Source organism: Asterias amurensis, chromosome 5 (assembly GCF_032118995.1).
Source record: "Asterias amurensis chromosome 5, ASM3211899v1".
NCBI lineage: Eukaryota > Metazoa > Echinodermata > Asteroidea > Forcipulatida > Asteriidae > Asterias > Asterias amurensis.
In genome coordinates, this window is record NC_092652.1 from 6,068,015 (window position 1) to 6,088,537 (window position 20,523).

The 20,523-nt window shown below is 39.3% G+C and overlaps 1 protein-coding gene across 1 annotated transcript; it reads left to right on the plus strand.

Annotated features, from left to right (window-relative positions):
- Nucleotides 1–1,909: 1,909 nt before the first annotated feature.
- On the plus strand, nucleotides 1,910–20,425 carry LOC139937015 (aminopeptidase N-like). The gene is made up of 18 exons (XM_071931952.1): nucleotides 1,910–1,984; nucleotides 2,867–3,614; nucleotides 4,214–4,487; nucleotides 5,730–5,850; nucleotides 6,148–6,296; nucleotides 7,773–7,886; nucleotides 9,436–9,573; nucleotides 10,494–10,625; nucleotides 11,252–11,424; nucleotides 14,205–14,302; nucleotides 15,217–15,353; nucleotides 16,012–16,221; nucleotides 16,840–16,922; nucleotides 17,308–17,433; nucleotides 17,773–17,940; nucleotides 18,394–18,534; nucleotides 18,969–19,053; nucleotides 19,414–20,425. The coding sequence occupies exons 2-18, from the start codon at nucleotides 2,884–2,886 to the stop codon at nucleotides 19,564–19,566; spliced, it is 3,033 nt and encodes a 1,010-aa protein (XP_071788053.1). The 5' UTR covers nucleotides 1,910–1,984; nucleotides 2,867–2,883; the 3' UTR covers nucleotides 19,567–20,425.
- Nucleotides 20,426–20,523: the final 98 nt, after the last annotated feature.

Below are 20,523 nucleotides of genomic sequence, written 5' to 3' on the forward strand. Positions count from 1 at the left end.
ATGCACCACATTGCAATAAAACCTTCGGTGTTAAATTTACACCATGGTAGTTGCCACAAATAGATACAACAAAAAGTATCAAAATGTACACCATACGGTGTTAAATAAATACTAAACTTCTGTAATTAAAAAATTTTTTGGGGTAATTAAATTATATTGGTGTTGTTTTAGCACCGTTTGACGTAAATTTTGATTCTGGTGTCAGAAACATCCCAGTTTCTGCAGTGCAGGCATTGTAAACAAAAATGTGTATTGTAAACGGGTGCGAATTTGACCAGACGCTAGTCTGTAGTACGGAGCACTAGAAATGCCATAATATAAAATATACATGCCATATACATAGAAGATGGAGAGATGTAACAATAATAATAATTTGATTTATACAGCGCCAAATTACCAGAGGATGCAGAGAATAGAAAGTGAGTGTGACTACCAGCTACAGATTGGAGTAGACCTACAGGTGGGGCATTTTGACCGAACAGTCTGAGCGTTTAGACCGTTCATTCAATAGGCGAGAGGCAGCAATCTTTCCTCCGAGTTCGAGTGGTGTCTGCGTGGTCAATGAGGTTACGGCGTAGTTGTCTCCAGATCTCCAAAGCCCTCATGCATGTGGATATTTCTCCAGCTGTTACAAATCCAGCATCTTTTGAGAAGATCAATTTAAGTCAGTTGACCTCGACCTCTTTGAGCTTGACCTTGCTAAGGCTCCCAGAGAAAAAGCTTGCTGGCTGGAAGCTCAGAATGGCGATAGCAGTGCTATGCAAACCTCACTCTTCTTGCGCAGATTGTGACACTATAAAGCTTGGGGAACCCGAGACAGAGATCTGTGTTTGATATGTTCTTCCCTCCCGACACCAAGCACCTGGCGTAGCATTCTGGGCCCAATTTCATAGAGCTGCTTAAGCACAAAATTTTGCTTAAGCAAAAAATCCTTGCTTAGCAAAATCAGATTACCGGCCAAGACTCCACTTAACTGTTACGCTAAGTGAACAACAGCTAATTACCAATCACAATCAATGTATATGGCATAACATTTTGGCCAGTAACATTTGTAAAATAAGCGAGCTGTTTTCGTGCTTAAGCAAAATGTTTGCTTAAGCAGCTCTATGAAATTGGCCTCTGGTGTAGCAACCATCATGTTGCTTTTTCTTGAGCAGATGTTAATGTCCATGCTTCGCATCCAAAAAGTAGCACTGGTTCAACAGTGGGCACTGATTCAGCCGTAGAAATAGCTCTCTCACCATAGATAACATCATAGCTTCATAGGGAGTATGGGCAGTCATGGATTTCAAAAAGTGACTTCGACAGATAATCTGGAGCCTTGTGATCTACTTTTTATACTCAGTACACTGGCAAATGCTTGGCAATACTCAGGACAATCAGAAGTGAAGAATTGGTGAAGAGACTTTCCTCCTGCAGCCGAGTAAAATAGGCTAAACTTACATATCTCAACAAGTTGAATGGCCCCTCTCGAGCACCGTAGCCTAGAAACGGCGTTACTCCGTTTCTATGTCACAAAGCTCGACTTGTAACCATAAACTTTAACACAAAGGCCTACTCATATTAATGTAATACAATATCTTCGCTAGGGAGGATTAGTGTGCCAGAATCAAGATAAAGGGATTGAAAAGTCTTATCTGATACTATTCATGGTTTTGTATCACTTAGTGTCATTCACGCCCTGTGCATCATTCACCATTACCCATTAACACATGACGCGACGAATAGCATGTCAACTACATCAAGGTTCGTAATTACATAATACTTAGAATACAAGTTTTTTATAAAACCTTTATGTTTACATGGTACAGTTTGAACAAGCCCATACTTATAGATAGCAAAGTTTATTTATATCACGTGGGTATAATCTTGTATAAGAACATATCATGAAGTTGTATAAAGGTCTTGTTGGTTTACCAGCTGCACCAGTGTTGTTCAGATATCCGGCCTGTACAAGTAACGCCAGGGGACGTCGCTGGAATCTGTGAGTTGTATTTTGTTTTACCTTTATGGTTTTAACTTCTTGGCCGAAAAGAAATACCAAAACGAAAATAATGATGTTTGTGTAAAAAAAAAAAAAAAACAGAGTTTCGCAGTGTAACGTGTTTAGCGCGTGAGGTGTTCGGAAGCCGGTTCTAATTAGTAATGTATAGCTCTTTTTACACGACAAGGTCAAACTAGGGTCTTTATTTTTAACTTTACGGTCTCAAAATTGGGGCTAATTTAAACCCTTAAAAAAAAAAGCCTAAAATGTAGTGGTGGAACCAGAGGCGTGGGGGCGGGGGGGGGGGAGGAGGATTGGAGCTAGATGTACATGTCAAGTTCTCAAAAGAACATAATCTACTCACAAAGTAGATATACACAACCGCAAGCCAAAATTTTTATACAAAATATTCTTCTGTATTCTTCTGAAGTGTTCTTTTTAGTTGATTTTGTTTCTCTAACTATAACATCGAGATGGTTAGCTCTGTAAACTTACGTTCTTCTTAACCCGGACAATCTCAGCAGTCTGGCAATGAGCCATCTACTCTAAAATGTTTGGGGTCGTGGGTTTGCATCTCATCTTGATAGTAAATGCTTTTGGATTTTTGTCCATGGGAATCGGGAGGGGAAACTTTGCAACTGATCAAATGGATGAGATACGGTATTGTTACTTGACTTTTAACAGCAATTTGATCTATCGAAACCATTTCCAGCTTTTGCGTTTTCCTGAAGACGAGCAGTGAGAGTATACGGTTCGAAACATCGAGACCACACCGGCTCTTTTCAGAGCCAACACTCCCACTAAAGAGATTTACACTTGGTGGTACCCGCAAGCTTTCTATTCATTGTAACTAGTTGTTTCTGTTTCCTACTCTGTGTTTAGAAGCTCAGAAACTCAAGATGGCGAAAGATGAGTTCAGCCTCGAAGGTGGTTCAGGCGAGAAGCCGCCCGGCCGCAAGGGTAACGGGATGTACTGCAGCCCCGCCATGCTTGCTTTCACCATCCTGACAGTATGCGTGCTGATCGCTGCCACAGCCCTGCTGGTATTCTACATTCCCGATCGCACCGTCGTCGTCGACGCGGCTACCAAGGCCCCTCAGGTCGGCAAGACGACCGTAGCGGCTGTCAAAACCCCCGAGCCTGCTAATCCAACCATGGAGCCCGTCAACCCAACCATGGAGCCAGTCAGGCCGACCACCGAGGCGCCATCAGACCTCATGAAGGGTCGGCTACCCACGTCGGTCCTACCGAGACGATACGAGCTTAACCTCCGCCCGTTCCTGTACGACGATGACGTTCCGGACTCAAAGCTCGGACAGAGATTCACTTTTGACGGCTGGGTCCGGATAAAAGTGCAGTGCATGGAAGCGACGGATGAGATCACCCTACACGCCAAGCACATCACCATTCACGGTATGCCGACTGTTCATAGCGTCAGTACACTGGATAAGACTGACATCTTTGAGAGTCATACGATGGTTGAGGAGTACGCCTTCTTGGTTCTCAAGTTGAAAGAGATGCTTCGACCCCATGAGGAGTATGACATCTACATCGTGTACTCGGGTATCCTCGGAGATGACGAAGCAGGATTTTACCCGAGCATGTACATGGACTCAATGAACAACACAAGGTTAGTTTAATGGGCTTTTTCGAACACCCGACTTCTTTGCCGGCTCCAGCACTTGGTTCAAATAGCCAGTCTGAAACCTGCGCTACAGGAGCCTGCACTTTTGCCAAAATGTTCAAAAAGCGATTACGACTGATTTGACAAAGAGCCGAGATTGTTCTTGTGACTGTGTATTACTCCTAATTGCCTAGCACTGTGTAATGTTACAAATCTGAATCTGAAACCAAATCTTAATTAGGCCTATTATAGTCGGTATAACCATGGAGCTACATGGTATAACACATGAAAACATCACAACCTTTTATAAAGAAGACAATGCGGACAATTCTGTTTTATATTTGGGTGGAAAAGCCCTTTGGGGAAGAACAAACAAAACCAGGTGGGGACCGAAAAACCCAACCAACATGCAAGGCTCCAGTCCGGGCTGAAACCAGGGTCCACAGAGTTGAAAGGCAGGGACATAAACCACTGAGCCAACCGGAGTGCCCACCAAAATGTCAATTAAAATCACATTATGACAACTATCAACAGCTTATCTTATTATAATGATGAATCGTATAATAGTGTTTTATGAAACCGAAAAACTAATGTTTTCTTCGCAGATACATCGCAACTACCCAGATGGAAGGACCTTACGCCCGTCGCGTCCTGCCGTGCTTCGACGAGCCTACGTTCAAGGCATCTTACGACGTACAACTAGAACATCGTACGGACATGAGCGCCTTATCTAATGGCATTGATATACGACGTATACAGTTGGACAGCCATTGGTCTAGGACTTACTTCAAGAGGGTGCCTTCAATGCCGACGTATCTCCTGGCTTTCATAGTTAATGACTACGACCATATCGATGTGGTGAACCCTAACGGGTGTCTGGTATGTAAACCCTCATTTGTGTTTTAACATGTTCGGAAAGTTACCGCAAATGATGTATTATTCAACTGTTCCCTTAATAGGGTTTTTATTTACATGTTTCTATGATTATCTGTAACATGGTCTTTATTTGGCATAAGGCCGTAAACAAAATGTATCCTCTATAAAATATTCAAAATTAATAATGATTTATTTGGAAATTAGTAATTTGTTTACTGTCTTTTACTGATAGTAAAAGCGTAAACATTTACTGCAATTAACTTCAATGTACAAGGAACATCCATTAAAGACAGTGGACACTATTGTCAAAGACTAGCCTTTACAGTTAGTGTATCTCAACATATGCATAAAATAACAAACCTGTGAAAATTTGAGCTCAATCAGTCAACTTGCGAGATAATAATGAAAGGAAAAACACCATTGTCACACGAAGTTGTGTGCGTTTAGATGGTTGATTTCGAGACCTCAAGTTCTAAACCTGAGGTCTCGAAATCAACTTCGTTGAAAATTACTTCTTTCTCGAAAACCATGGCACTTTAGAAGGAGCCGTTTCTCACAATGTTTTATACCATCAACCTCTCCCATTACTCGTCCCCAAGAAAGGTTTTATGCTAATAAGTATTTTGAGTAATTACCAATAGTGTCCACTGCCTTTAAGGCACATTACTTATCATTAAGTTGTGACGTCGTGTCTTCTCTTTCAAACGTGAAACATGTCATAATCAAATATGAGACCTATTTTTCAAGTCCATTTTACTGAAACACAATAATGTTATTTAGTGATCTATTAGAAGTCCATTTGTTTTATACAGTTGGCCACACATTTTATTAACCATTTCACTTATAAAAACTGTCATTTTTAGGTAAAGAGTTTTGACGTAGTTTCTTGATTCCCATTCGGTGCAAGACTGAATTGATCGATCTTGGTAATACATTTGTTAATGCTATTCCTGATTGGACTCTAGATTCGCATTTGGTGCGACTGACAGACTCTATCAGGCTTTGTTTCCTGACTGGTTTGTAGACTTACACATATAGGGCCCTTTTCGAATTTAGGACTTTGGCTTTGGATTCGGCTTCAGGCTCTGTGGCCTAGTCTGTAGCCCCGAGCGCGTACGCAAAACACGCGCAATTATTGAAACAACCGGGGTGCCATGCTAGAGCCGAATCTGAAGCCGAAGCCGCAGTTTCGAAAAGGGCTAATGTGTACCATATTTCACTCTTACGTTCTCGATACAATTACAGATTCGCATTTGGACCGAGAAAGATCTGATCGGCCTTGCTCCGTACGCCCTCAACGTCTCAGATTTAGTTCAGACGTATTTAGATGAGTATATGGACAGCGAGTTTCCTTTGGATAAACAAGGTAATGTTTCTCGTTTCACTTCTATGATATACAAACTACACAAATAAACCAATAGGGATTCAATTTAAAAAAAAAAAAAAAAAAAAAACAATTATGCTATTCTTATCTTTTTGGGGGTGAAATCAGCAGTTAGCTTGGGGGATTGGAACCCACGACCTAGTAATTGCAAATCATGCAGTCCAACCACTGAACCACGGTTAGCTCTGTATGATTCGAACCCACAACCTTGTAATTGCAAGTCCAGTAGCCTAACCACCAGATCACACGTCCGTGATTTTTTTTTGTATTTTTTTCCAGATCATATAGCCATACAGGATTTCGGAGCCGGTGCCATGGAGAACTGGGGTCTCATCACCTACCAGGATATTTATCTTCTTTACGGCATGGAGGACTTTGGTGACAACACATTCTACTCGGAGATTATCACCCACGAATTAGCTCACATGGTAAATATTATTATCCTCCTTTCTCCTGAAGACGAGCAGAGAATACTGTTCGAAACGTCGATACCACACCGGCCCTTTTTTTAAAGAGCCAACACTCCCACAGAAGAGATTTACACATGGTTGTACCGGCAAGTTTTTACTACATTATTTCTTTATAGTTTATTCCTATTATCCACACCATGCAAAGCTTCAAACCATGGAGCTATCAAACAATACTTATCATTCTCCTCGATATAAATAGGTCAAGGGTTATAACAATTATGTCAAATTACAGGTCGAAGGTCAATATTAATAATACCCACCAAGGCCAAGTGATCGTTGGTGTTTGAAGTCGGCTCCAAGTTATCGATAACCAATCGTAAGACAAGAGAGTCAACACAGATAAATATACCACCCCGTTTATATAGAGATAGGGTGGAACGGAACGTGGGATTAATGGCTATAAATTATAAAAATAGATAAGTGTAATCTCGTTTAATTTGGGTTTATGTTTATTCAAGTAGATTTGAAGTATCGCTTTGGGTGTGTTGTGTTTTTGGAGGCCACGACCTCTGTTAGGATCCAGAAGATACAATTTGTTTCGGTATTGGTTTTGTGAAGGTTCCCGATACTGGTCTCATTTTTTTGGCGAAGCGTTTTATTCTGAGTCGTGGAGTTTCTGATGACTTTTAAATGCACTGGACATTATTGGTATATTCTCAAAATAATTGTTAGCGTACAAAACTATACTTGGAATTAAACGAGCAATGAAGAGCCATTAGTAGTATAAAACTTTGCGAGAAACGGCTCCGTCTGTAGTAGCATGGTTCGTGAGAAAGGGGCAACTTCTCATTCAAAAATAAAATACTTCAAACCTGAAGCCTTTATGTAAGGCATCCGAAAGGACACCAATGAGTTTATTTTTCGTGCAACAAGGGTTTTTTCTGTCATTATTCTTTTGCAACGTCGAAATACAATTAGAGTCACAATTTTCACAGACTTGTAATGTTATGACTTTAGTTGGGATACACCAAGTGAGAACACTGGCAGGCATCAACTGCCTTCAAGACAGTGGACACTATTGGTAATTGTCAAAGACAAGTTTTCTCACTAGGTGAACCTCAACATATGCATAAAAAACATATAAAAATTTGAGCACGATCGGTGGTTGAAGTTGCGAGATAACAAAGGAAAAAAAACTTTGTCACACGAAGGTGTGTATTTTCAGATGCTTGATTTAGAGACCTCAAATTCTGAATCTGAAGTCTCGAAATCAAACTCGTGGAAAATTACTTCTTTCTCCGTTACTTCCGAGGTGGCCATTTCTTACAATGATTGCACTATGTTACCATTTAAGGTTTTATGCTAATATTTATTTTGAGTTATTTTGAGTGTCCTGTGCCTTTAAGCTTGGTTGAAATACTAATAACCATGTCCTTTTTACACAAAATATTCGGTGAATAAATATGTGCTTTGTGTTCTTTTCCTGCTGCCCAGTGGTTTGGTAACCTAGTAACGATGGAGTGGTGGGACGACTTGTGGCTGAACGAAGGGTTTGCAACCTACTTTGAGCACATCGGGGTTGACTTCGTACACCCAGAATTCAAAAAGGTGGGCTGTTTACATTTATCAGATAAAAAATACAGTGATCGGGATTAATTGTTAAGGAGAGGGATAAAAGGTCAAATTGACCTGTGCATGATTTTTAATAGATATTGAGTCAAACCCAATGGCAAATTACACCGTTTACTATTTCCACCCATTTTCATAAAGACCTATCTGTTGGGAAGATGATTTGGGGTTGAACACAGAAATAATTACTAGTAAGAGTGGGACTCTAACCAATGACGTCTTAATTTAAGGGTATAATATGTTAGGAAAAAGTACATATTATGTACTTTTTCCTAACAAAGAACACAATGTTGACAGATTTACATTAAACTTACACAATTTGAAGATTATGATAGTAGAAAGTTTCCCTTGAAATTTTACTTACTGAGGTGCTGTAGTTTTTGAGAAATGAGTAAAAGTAATAATTTTCGTCTCAGTTTTAGCATGTAAAAACGTATTAACCAGTTATGCTATGGTTTTTGTAAAATATCATAACTGGTCAAGGGGATTGTACATGCTAAATGATACCAAAATGATTTTGTGACTTGTTTTACTCATTTCTCAAAAACTATACAACCTGAGTTTAGTAATATTTGAAGGGAAGCTTTCCACTACCATTATCTTCAAACCCTGTAAGTAAAATGTAAATCCGTGGACATTTTGAAAAAAAAATTGTTTGCGGTCTCCCTGGGAAGCGCCTAAGGTTGTATCGTAAACCTGGGCGGGATCGCTAGCTACACGGCAGCTTAGAGTTTTTGGCTTCTGACTGCACCCACGGTCAAATATATTGACGAAATAGTGAGACTGCCCCGTAGGGTCAGAATATCTAAGTAAAGGGCTCCCTATTGTGTCAATTTCTTCATGGGGAAAATGAGTGGATCGCAAAACCTGAATTTGACTTTGCAACCTTACTTTAAGACAAACATTTAACAACAATGTATTAAAACCGAAAGCAACACTCACAGAGAGGTCCCAAAACACCATCCATTCCAGATTAAATAAACAGGAGGCCGGAGTCAATTATCCCCCCCCCCCCAAAAAAAAAAAAAAAAAAAGAAGAAAAAAAGTGCCTTCTTCACGGAAAACTACACATACAAAGGCACGGTCCATCCAAAGGTTGTGGACTAACTTTAAGTTTTTATGCAAACATGAAAGTTGCGTCAGGCACAAGTATAGATTGAGGGCGCACTTGCCTTCATTAGAACAACAACCATATTGAACAATAAGAATTAATGGGATATAGCAATTAGTAATGAGGATGCAATTCTGTTGAGAGTGAAATAAAGACAATTTAAAGGTTTTCTTTTCAAGTCAAGCTTTGAATTCAACATTTGGTGGGAAAACTATTATAGGCCACTATAACACAATGTCGAATTCTAAAAAGGCATCATGGTGGCAATTAAATGTTGTAACGATTCGACGTTTCGTTTCGATCCGTAAAATCTGATTGCTTTTTTTACCCCCAGCTCATACTGTTAATACTGAAGATTTTAACTGTGTTTAATCGAACATTTATAACAATAATATATGCAACTATTCTATTTTGCAGTTCGAAAGATACTATATCGACACTGTGAACGTGGCGCTGTTTTACGACAGTCTGGGTACCTACCCGTCCATCAGAGCACCAGTCTATGCTACAGATGAAGACATAGGAAATCAATTTACTCGCATTACGTATCAAAAGGTAGCACACTTTATAGACAATGTGACCTATGTTTACATTTAAACCGCCCTCTGTTGAAAAAAACACTGTATACGTCATGTTTCGCCGGGCAAAAAGACACGTAGTCATGGTAAGATTGCATACACTTTCTAGCTGGCTGTCAAAACACAAAGGTTTTGCCCGGCGGTATGCGCGCGAATCGTGTTTTGATTTTTGTGTGACGTCAGAGGTCACATCGTCTATATGAAGTCACATTAGGAGCATCATAATTAAACTACACAAAGACGTGTTGAAAGAATGGTAATGTATGTAGATACCAAGTAACATGATCTTTCACATGTTAAGGGGCCCAGTTAATGTTTTCACACACATAATCGTGAGTGATTTACTGGGATTCAATACAGTGATATTAGTGATTATATATCAGAATCAATATCGTAAAACTGATAAAACAATAAAGTAAAGCAAAAATGTTATAAACAAATAATATATCAATTACAAACGTTAAAAGACGTATAACCACTTGCAAGCACAAGAAGCAATATACGCTTCTTTTAAAACCAACATAATTGCTGGACTCTGAATTACGGTTGTATATGTCCAATAAAGCATCAAACAAAATTAAGCACGTGATTGCCTTATTAGGGATTGGGCCAGGCCCGGACACAGAGGCCCCGATAACGAGAACGGAAACGAGACCGATAATAATGCACGCCCTTGATTGGTTGAAGGAGCGTGGGCGTATTCTGCGTGGAGCAATTCAACCAATCGAGGGCGTGCATTTTTATCGTTCTCGTTTTAGTTCTCGTTATCGGGGCCTGTGTGACCGGGCCTTAAAGGTTGGTAAAAAAAAGAATCAAACGGCCCCTTGCCAGCAAATCCCCAGATTTTCCATGTCAAATGGCAATTTGTCTAATCCAAGTGTCCGTTTACAACCACAGGGAGGATCTATCATTTGGATGATGGAGCATTTCTTGACCCTCGAAGTCTTCAACGTAGGCATACAAAACTACCTCAAGGAGCGGGCCTACAAGAACGCCAATGCAGAACATCTATGGCACGAACTTACCTACGTATGTATCATTTCGGTTAAAGTTATCAGGGTCGTTAAGAACATGGTGGCTTTTTTTAATAGTAAAACAGCGAGTGTTAGAGCAAAGATGCCATCATCATGCATTCTTTGTGAAAGCGTTCGAAAGTTATATTATTTAAAATTACCAATTATTCAACTAGTATCTATAGATTTCATCTTTCCGAGGGATAATGGTCACTGACGTTTGATATGGACGTTTTTGCTGCTGCTGCTTTAATCTATTGCTTGTGTTTTTGTTTTCTCAATCCGTTTTTAATATTTTGTTTTTCAATTTATTTTCAAAATGCTTGGATTTATCAGGACAACATGAAAAGCATAATGTTTTTAACGAATTGCGTAAATGCAAAAAATCAACATTAACCAAGAACAACAACTGTACAGCAAATAAACAAACAAAATATGATCAGTGCCTTTTTTTTAACCGATATACAACACCGTAGCAGGCCAGTAACAACATGATTTGAAGTTATGGTCGCAAACACCCTTAAAGCGCACACAAGAACATGCCAATAATTATTGAAATCACAATGAACCATAAAACTCTCACGAAATTGATACCCCCATATATATTTTTGCTCCACTCTCGACTTCATTTACTACGTGCAGGCCGATAAAGACGTCGGGAAACACGACGTGAAGAAAATCATGGACACTTGGACCCTTCAACTCGGATACCCGTTGATTACTCTGACAAGAACCGGACAAGACGTTGTGGCAACACAGAAGTTGTTCCTGCAAGTCAACAGAACTGCTCAAGATGAGGAGTTCGGCAACCTCGGGTAAGGCTCTTGAAATTGTCCTTATTTCTTAATTTCAGGCGGAAATTTAACTCTGACCTTAAGTATGTAAACTGCGTCAACCATGGTATTTGTGAAAGTGTAAAAACAGTTTTGTTTCGTGATCATTTTCTTGAATGTGATGACCTTAATACTCTCGGTCTGCTACTCAAATCGTTCTGACAATCTCTCTGTTTCAAATTTGTTCCAGGATGGTATGGAGGTCGTTCGAGAGTGTCAGGGTTATCCTGTTTCTTTTTTTTGCGTGTTTATATCCCTTGTTTTGTATTTTTGAAGTAATTTTTATAAATCTGTTTATCTTCTCAATTTTTGGAGGTTTTGAGGAAATAAATAAATAAATAAATAAGTAATTTATTTAAGTAACTGGTATATATATATATATATATTAACATAATTAAATTAGTCGGCCAACTTCCCTTAGATCCATCAAATCATTGAGAAATGACCGCGGGATGAATTAGAATGCCCCAGCATCAAAATGAACAATGATCACCGCCGCCGCAAGCACTAGGGATTTATCAGCCGCATTGTCGCTTCTTATGCAATACTTATGCAAAGTATATGCTCCACTTTCTAAACAAATTCTGAAAAGACCAAGAGGTAAGTATTGGAACAAATCGTTCCGTTGGCCACAGCTGGCCATCTATCAGAGAGCATGGTTTATCGTTTACTAGAAATCCCGCCAGTTTAATACAACTTCTTTCTACATGTAGGAATACATAGGAAATCATTTATGAACATTCAAATCCACGGTTTGACAGCAGCAAAATTTGACAATTCGTACCTTTTGCAAGGTACGAACTTCTGGTTGTCTGGTTAAGAAGCTACTGATTGAACTTTGACATTATTATGGCGCAAAGGCCCTGAATGTCTATGCATGTATTGCTTAGCAGTGGGTTGTAGGCAACGAGTATTTTCGAAACAAATGTTTAAATTTCATAGTGTCCGAATGAGTTCCCATTTTGCACTGAACGCTGTACCAAAGGTAGTGGTTTCGAAACCACTGATTACGCAGGAAGTGTTTCCAGGCTTTGCCGTATAGTTTAATCATGGATAGAGTGGGAAATAAATAGCTAGCGGTATGCAGTGTATACAAGTAAAAACATTCAGTGGATAAATTTAGTTGTCAGTGCAAATGTCGTTCATTTCAATGTAAACTTTACAGTTTTTAATTTCAACTTTTAACGAGTTGTAGTGTGGACCTTCTTTTGTTCTCAGGTCCACACTTCGTAAGTAGCGTTAAAACACTTAAAGAAACGGTTAATACAAGTTATGTCTGGTTTTCTTTTGTAAACTTACCATCTTCCAGAGAATGTTGGTTACCTGTTATGTCCCCGTCAGAGCTGGTCTGTTTTAAAGTTAGACACCAATCAGATGAACAAACATGGTGGCCAAGTTTCCCTGATCCTGGTCGAAAACACACGAACACAAACCGTAAACGTTCACAAAAGTCCCCGCAACGATACCAAGCTTCCATTGTAGTCCACCCTGTGAGGTGATAACATTTCACCGGGTGTCGATGAAGAATTCAACCGGTCCGGACCGTCATTTACACGGCGTGTCTCTCCCGCAAAAAGACGGTGAATCACGTCAAACCTGTACACGTAAAGTTCCCTGGTCCGAGAAACAACTCGTCGCCGATGTCCCCCGTGGTTGCCACTGTTGGCTCTCAGTGGTTTCTCTCCAAGCCGTTCACCTTTGCAGTCCCCGGTTCGAGCCTCTGGACCAAAGCCTTGCATGTTGATTGGATTTTCAGTCCCTACCTAACGGCGTGGGTTTTCCCCACAGGGTTTTTCCTTAAATTTCTCCATTGTCTTCTCTATATACAAACATTCGGGGTGATGTCTCCACTATTGAGACGTTTTGCCGAGTATAACTTATTCAGATTCAGACTCATATTCTCCGAGTGAAATCACATAAATATTTTGTCATTACACCAAGCCTCTGGCAGTAAACATAATTTAAAGAACATTTTCAAGACCGTTGGCGTTCCTTTTTTGCTTGGCGTTTCCTATATGGCATTCCAATGGAAGTGGAGTACCGAACCGTGAAAAGATCAAGTGTCTGCAATGACACAAGAATTTGCAGCTGCTCATTGACAGCTAGTAGCCCTCGTGCAAAAAAAAAAAAAAAAAAAAATCCACATCTAAGTTGTTGCGTTACCCGCTGCTATTAGGATTCGAACTGCCTCTAGACATCGGTGGTATTTGTGTAAGCGTCCTGCATTAGCAATGCAAAGGTCACGGGTTCGATTCCCACATGTGGTTTTGTTTTTCACAGAATTCGGGAAAGTGTATACAGTTTACAGTGCCCAGTAAACTCCGGTGTTTAACACAAGTGTGGAGGAGTGTAACGTTGGCAATGGGTTTATAAACGACATGGTGTATTAACCACCATGCTCATTCTGTTGTGTTTATTCAGAATGGAGATTCTTAAAAGAATCTGAGAAATTGTTTCCTGTGAGTTGTTGTTGCTGTTTTTGTGAAGTTTACGTTTATTGTTGTTGTGTTAATTTGTCTTCTTTCACCTATGAAGACGATCAGAGCATACTGGTCGAAACGTTGAGTCCTTAACCACCGGAACCAACACTGACTCTTAAAAGAGATCCGCAATTCTCTATTAGTTATACTTCCTCCAATATTCCAAATCTTACTTCTTCTTCTTTTTTAGGAAAGGGTCCCTAAGTTCCTGCTTTCTTGCACATAATAGGGTATTCTGACACATATCAAGAATTAAGTAAATATTTTCTACATTTTACTCAGGTATCGCTGGTACGTTCCATTGACCTACGTCTATAAATCTGGACCAGCTGATCAGTACGAGAAGCCAGAGAAAGTATGGATGGAACCAGAGGACTATTGTAAGCAAGTTTGTTTTTTTGTTCTTGAACAAAGTTTCATTTCAGTATGATGTCATTAGTCATTTCAGAGTGACTTTGCGTTTGAACAGCCACCTCCAGTTTTTAGATCTCAAAACCTATAGCGTACTATATTATTAATGTATTGTAATAAATAGTTAGAGGCCTGCAAGTGTGATATTGATGTTAAAGGCAGTGGACACAATTGGTAATTGTCAAAGACTAGCCTTCACAATTGGTGTATTTCAACATATGCATAAAATTACAAACCTGTGAAAATTTGAGCTCAATTGGTCGTCGAACTTGCGAGATGATAATGAAAGAAAAAACAACCGTGCCACACGAAGTTGTGTGCGTTTAGATTTTGAGACCTCGAACGAGTCCACACAAACTGGGAACATAAATTGTTACTTGATAACCTTATTACTTCGAAGGGAAATGTTTATCAAAGTGCTTTGGGCCTTATATAATCAAATACTGCTGCTAACAAACAAAATGTATTGCCATTAGTTTTTTAAGGAACACGCTGCCTTGGGTCGGACGAGTTGGTCTTTTTAAAACATTTGAAACCGCTTGAATGTTATAAAATGCATTATGGTTGGATAGATAGTTTAAAAATAGAGTATATAAGAATCCACATAAAATATGCCCCGAAATTGCACGGTGTTCCTTTTACGTCGCCGAGAAACACGGTCGGCCATTTTGTGGAGTCGAAATTTGGACTCCTTAAAATGGCCGACCGGGCCTTTCCGAGGCAACGTGTTCATTTAAGAGGAGGGTGCCTATACGTAATACGTATACCCTTTTTTACCATGTTTGCATCTTATACCGTCATCCATTTTGGAGGGTTAGCAGTTTGCATCACAGCTCATTTTCTATTTTGATATTAATAATTGCAAACATTCTTCTAATTGTAGCGTATTTTACTCTACCGGACGAGGCTGCCTCTGATGACTGGTACCTTGCCAACGCCAAGATGGTTGGTCTCTATCGAGTCAATTACGAAGACGACAACTGGCAACGTCTCCTAGACCAAGCCGCTACCGATCCAAGTGTAATTATTGATTACCTAGCTTACTTGTCGTTAAATTGAACGAACATTACATAATTGGTTTTTGCTAACAAAACAGTTGCTGGCAGTGTAAGCAGTTTATGTTATCATACATACACTGACAAACCTGTAGAAGTCTGATATCGATCGGCCATCTGGGTCACGAGAAAAAGTGAAAAACCGATTACACATTATTTGTATGATGCCATTTTTATTTCTTACCAATTCTGTAACGTTCCTTTAAAGGGTTTTGATACATTTTATGGACTAAGTTTTTGGCCATGACATGAATCCCTATTGTAAAAGAAGATATATATATACTTTACCTGTAGAAGTTTTACCTGTAGAAGTTCACCTAAGTTTGTTTTTTTTTTTTGGGGGGGGGGAAATAGGTGAAAACACGCGTAGCAATGTTTTTATGAGAGCTGCGTAAATCCGTTGTACATGCTAAAATGATCTATACAGATTAATGAAAAAAATACAGCACTCGTTTTTTTTCTCCAGAAGACAATCATAGCATACTTATCGAAACGTCGAGTTAAACTCCGTGTCTTTTAAACCACCCTACCCAGCAAACCGTACTATCCTCCCACCTAACCGAAGTTTAAAATCCTACAGTTCTTTGAGAAACATTTGTCTTATTTATCACTCATTCATGAAGGTGTTCATTGAAGAGAATCGAGTCGGTCTCATCTACGACACGTTTTACTTGGCGCAAGCTGAAGTAATCCCAAACTCCGTCTACCTGAACTTCTCCGCGTTGCTTGAGCCGTCTTCCAACTCGACTCGAAGGGCTGTAGTTGCAACATCCTCATATATCGCCAAGATGCTGCTGAGCGATGACATAAGACGATCCGTCTCTTCAGTTCAGGTAATTGACCCAACTTCCTCAAATCTGCAGCCGATTTCACGAAACTTTACGCAACTGCGTAAGTCCACTTGCGCAACGTTTATGGTGCAAGTTGCTCCATAAACGTTGCGGAAGTGGACTTACGCAGTTGCGTGAAGTTTCGTTAAATCGGCCGCAGGACCTATAACCGGCCGGTTACAGAGTGCATCACATTTAATAGGAACGCAACTTTGATAATGGCACATTTAGAAACTACTGGGCATGTACTATACAGATGGGTAATTGCCCTCAAACGTGCGTTGAAATAAAAAGTTACACCTGCGAAAAAAAGAAACAAGAGAACAAGCCACCAAAATCCTACTCGAAAAAAAAATTAACAATTGGCAAACATTATAGGTTATGATGCTTTTATACACTTACTTATTATAAAAAAAAGTTTTAATCATTCAATTTTTTACCAAGAATGTAATCGTCTTTGACAGGCGACAGCCCTAGGATATAATAATACACACCAACATGTAAACACGTCAAAAACCTGTTAAAACATGTATAATAACAGCTAATATATGGTGCTATAACAGCTTTTCATTATTGTTCAAATTGAGATTAGTAATGCTAATCGTCCTCTTAACTTCTCAGACTTACATGCAGCGATTGGTGGAGCCCTTGTACGCCGAGTCTGGGTGGGATGCTACCTTTATACCAGACGTACAAACTGCAAGGTAAGCATCTCGTAACGCGCTAATGCAAGAGGAAAAATGTGTTATCCCCTTTACAGTGTAAAAGCATGTAGGCTTGGGTATCATCCACTAGGAGCCTGGCTAGTAGAGATCAGAATGCACTACCTTCCCCAACTGTCACGAAGCAATTATGGTTTTAAAATTAAAATTGCCTTGCTCAAGTGTCGTGACTAGGATTCGAACCCACACTCTGTGGCTGACAACACAAGAGCTTGGGTCCGGTTGGCAAAAACGTGTGACTATAAAGTTACAAAACAACGTGTTTTTAGTTTACAGATTGTGTGCATTTTAGGTGACTTTTGTGTGTTTTATGTTGATCGTTGTTTTAAGTTTTAAACTTTGAAATTTGTTGATTTATTAACTTTAGTGGACGTCAGGGAAAGAAGAGTAGAATCGATGTGACGTCAATGGCATGTTTCTATGGCAACAGCCACTGTGTTTCCAAGGCAACAGAGATGTTCGAAGATTTTGTGAACAATCCGACATCGAACCTGTAAGTTTTGTCAATAATTGTTTCAAAAGTTCAGTGAAGATGTAGAAAATCTGGTCAGAAATGGAACAATTCCTTTGACTTTTGCGTTTAGAACCACGTCCGTAGGACGCTAATTTGGGGGAAAAAAACGAAAAAAAAAACGTAAATCCATAAAACTGGGTAATGAAAATCGTAAATGGGTGATGTAGTACTTCTGTATGTTGTGCACGATTAAATAGTCTTGTGTTCGAAGAGTCTCTTTGGCGAATAGCCAAAGATGTTTTTCATTTTAACTCTTTGCCAGCCAGTTTTTTTTTTTTTTTTTTTTTTTATGTCTCAAGTTTCATTCTTTGCCACCAGAATTCCCCTGAACCAGAGGTCAGTTGTGTACTGTAGCGGCATTCGTTTCGGTGGCCAATCTGAGTGGGACTTTGCTTGGAACATGATGCAAACAACCAATGACCGACGGGAGCGATCTAGATGGGTAAGCGCCCTCACGTGCTCGAGGGACGCTTCACTTTTAAAAAGGTACATGACGTTGGGTGTTTTGAATTTCGTTGTTGATTGCAAAAACGGGGCTTTATCAACTCGTTTCAAGTCTGAGCCCCCAAAAAGTGAGATAAAAAAGCAGGATACATTTGTGGTAATATTGTCAAAGACAAGTATCCAAACATATGTATAAAACAACAAACATGTGAGAATTTGGGCTCAAATTATTTGTCATTGTTTGCTCGACTTTGTTTTTTAGATGCAAATTAAAATGTTTCAGTTGAAGCCTTTTATCAATTGAGGAAGAAATTACCTCTTTCTCAAAAACTATGTTACTTCAGAGGGAGTCGTTTCTCACAATGTTCTATACTATCAACAGTTCTCCATTGCTCGTTGCCAAGTAAGTGTTTTAGCTAACAACTATTTTGAGTAATTACCAATAATGTCCAGTGCCTTAAAAGCTAATGTATTGCTTTTTACAAATCTTTGCAGCTATTTGCCCTTGGTGTTGGATGCAACCGTCTTCAATCGCAAGGATGCGGAAGTTATCTTGATGGGTGTGGCCGAGAATCCAGCTGGATACGGGGTGGCCTGGGATTTCATCCGCAGCGAGTGGGGAGCAATCACCGCCATGTAAGAGACTAATTTCGAATTAATTCCAATTCACAACGGTTTCTTTTATGCAAGTCGCCAAATACACAATGCCTGAAGATGCTTCAAGGTGTTGGCTACAACAAGCTATTTTTTTCCAGGGGCCGTTGCCACCTACTCATGGGCCTGAAACAGAGTCAATACCTTTACAGTCCATTCGGATGTAGGCTCGGGGGTCATCCATCAGAAGCCATGGCTGATAAAGCAGAAAGCATTACAAAACCACCGCATAGAGCAAACTAAAACATAACCAAACAGCGAATTGTGTTTATATTATCACCAAATGAACGTTCGGCATTCTTTTCAGTGTTTCCTCGGGGTCACTACAGTATGTCATTACCAAACGATGACCCTACAATTAGCACTCTCATTTATATTGTTACTAATTAAACATTCGACATCTATTGCTTGAACAGGTTCAAGAGAAATCGTCAGCAGAACCTCGCTGACATTTTTGAAGAGATGACGTCATTCTTCAATACCCCACAGAGACTGCAGGAAGTAAGTATTGCAAATAATCCTGATTTAAATTTTAGAATAGACATCACCATGTAAACATAATTTATACACATTTTTATTTGTAATAATTATTATTGGTCTACTGTTGTAACATAATGTTACGTTTATACACCGTCAATTTTCTGTTGTACCGCTTTTCAAGGCATCAAAAAGGCCTAAGCACGACACACCGCGCTTTTGTATATTTTAGGCCTATGTTGCCATCATGTTATGCAAGTTCTACTAAATCAAATGAAGAAAGAAAAATAATAATAATAATAGCAATTAAGTTAAAACATAGAAAACTATGAACCGAAGTCGGTTAAAATATATAATATATATATTTTTGTTTTGCGTCCGCAGTTGTTGGAGTTCGGCAACGACCGTCAGTTCGGCGGCATGCAGACGGTCTACGAGTCAGCCATCACCACAACTGAGGTGAACATACGGTGGATGGCAAACAGTGCAGAGCAGACCAAGCAATGGATCGACTCGCGCGTTTATAAACAATGGTAATAATCGGATACAGGTTTCCATTAGCATTAGCACCTCGTTTTTATTTTAACAAGGAGAGTATAACACATCTTAAGCCCCTTTCACACGACGGTAATTTAGCACGGGTCCCTTGCCTTATTTTAGCTTGGTTGCAAAATGGCACCTCGGGTGAAAGGACAATGTATATATACTGTTAATCATAAGAGATGGCAAAAGTTGAGGTTTCACTCTGGGACCTCAGACAGTTCAAACCTACAGTTGCCCTTATACACAAAGTGTTATTTGTAAAAAGTCTACAACCATGCTTAATGATGTCGTGTAAATAGGGCATTAAAGGGGAAAGAAGCAGGTTTTAAACAACATTACTAAAATATTGTTATTATTAGTCTTATTATGGCGGAAAAATCTACCATTATTAGGAAACAATTTAGGCCAACTTTTATTATTATTCTTTTTTAATTTTGAGACCATTAGTGACACGCGAAGGTTTAAAATCAGCTGTGGTGCACCCAGCAGCCACTGCCAGAAACACCCGGTCAATCTTCCTTCTCTTTAAGGGATGACTGGTTCCATCATAGTCTAAACTATAACAACCATAAATCCGACTGATGTAGAAAATCCATTTTTACTGACTTGTACAGTTTTCTTTGCTTTTTTTACCCAGTATTAATCCGAAGGTACCATTATGGTTTTTAACGTCATGGTAAATTAATAAATGTTTAATACTTTTTGTATTTATGGTAGATTAAAAATGAATGTTTATGGAATGATTATGTAGAATAATGAGAGGAAAGAATCGCTGTTTATGATCTTTCTTAGGATCGTTACTAATTGAGTAGAAAACCAAAAATTAAACCAAATGATAAAAGACAAAAAGGGCGATTTTTGTTCTGTGTTTTTGTTTTTATTGTGTGCCACAATCGTGTCTTTCGTACAGAAAATAGATTTGTGCAGATCTAAACCCGTTGTTTAAAGACA

Excerpts from the sequence above, each read along its gene's own strand:
- LOC139937015 (XM_071931952.1), top strand. The coding sequence starts at position 2,884 with ATGGCGAAAGATGAGTTCAGCCTCGAAGGTGGTTCAGGCGAGAAGCCG. Across the intron at positions 4,488-5,729 it reads TGAACCCTAACGGGTGTCTG|ATTCGCATTTGGACCGAGAA; the intron begins GTATGTAAACCC and ends ATACAATTACAG. Across the intron at positions 11,425-14,204 it reads GAGGAGTTCGGCAACCTCGG|GTATCGCTGGTACGTTCCAT; the intron begins GTAAGGCTCTTG and ends CATTTTACTCAG.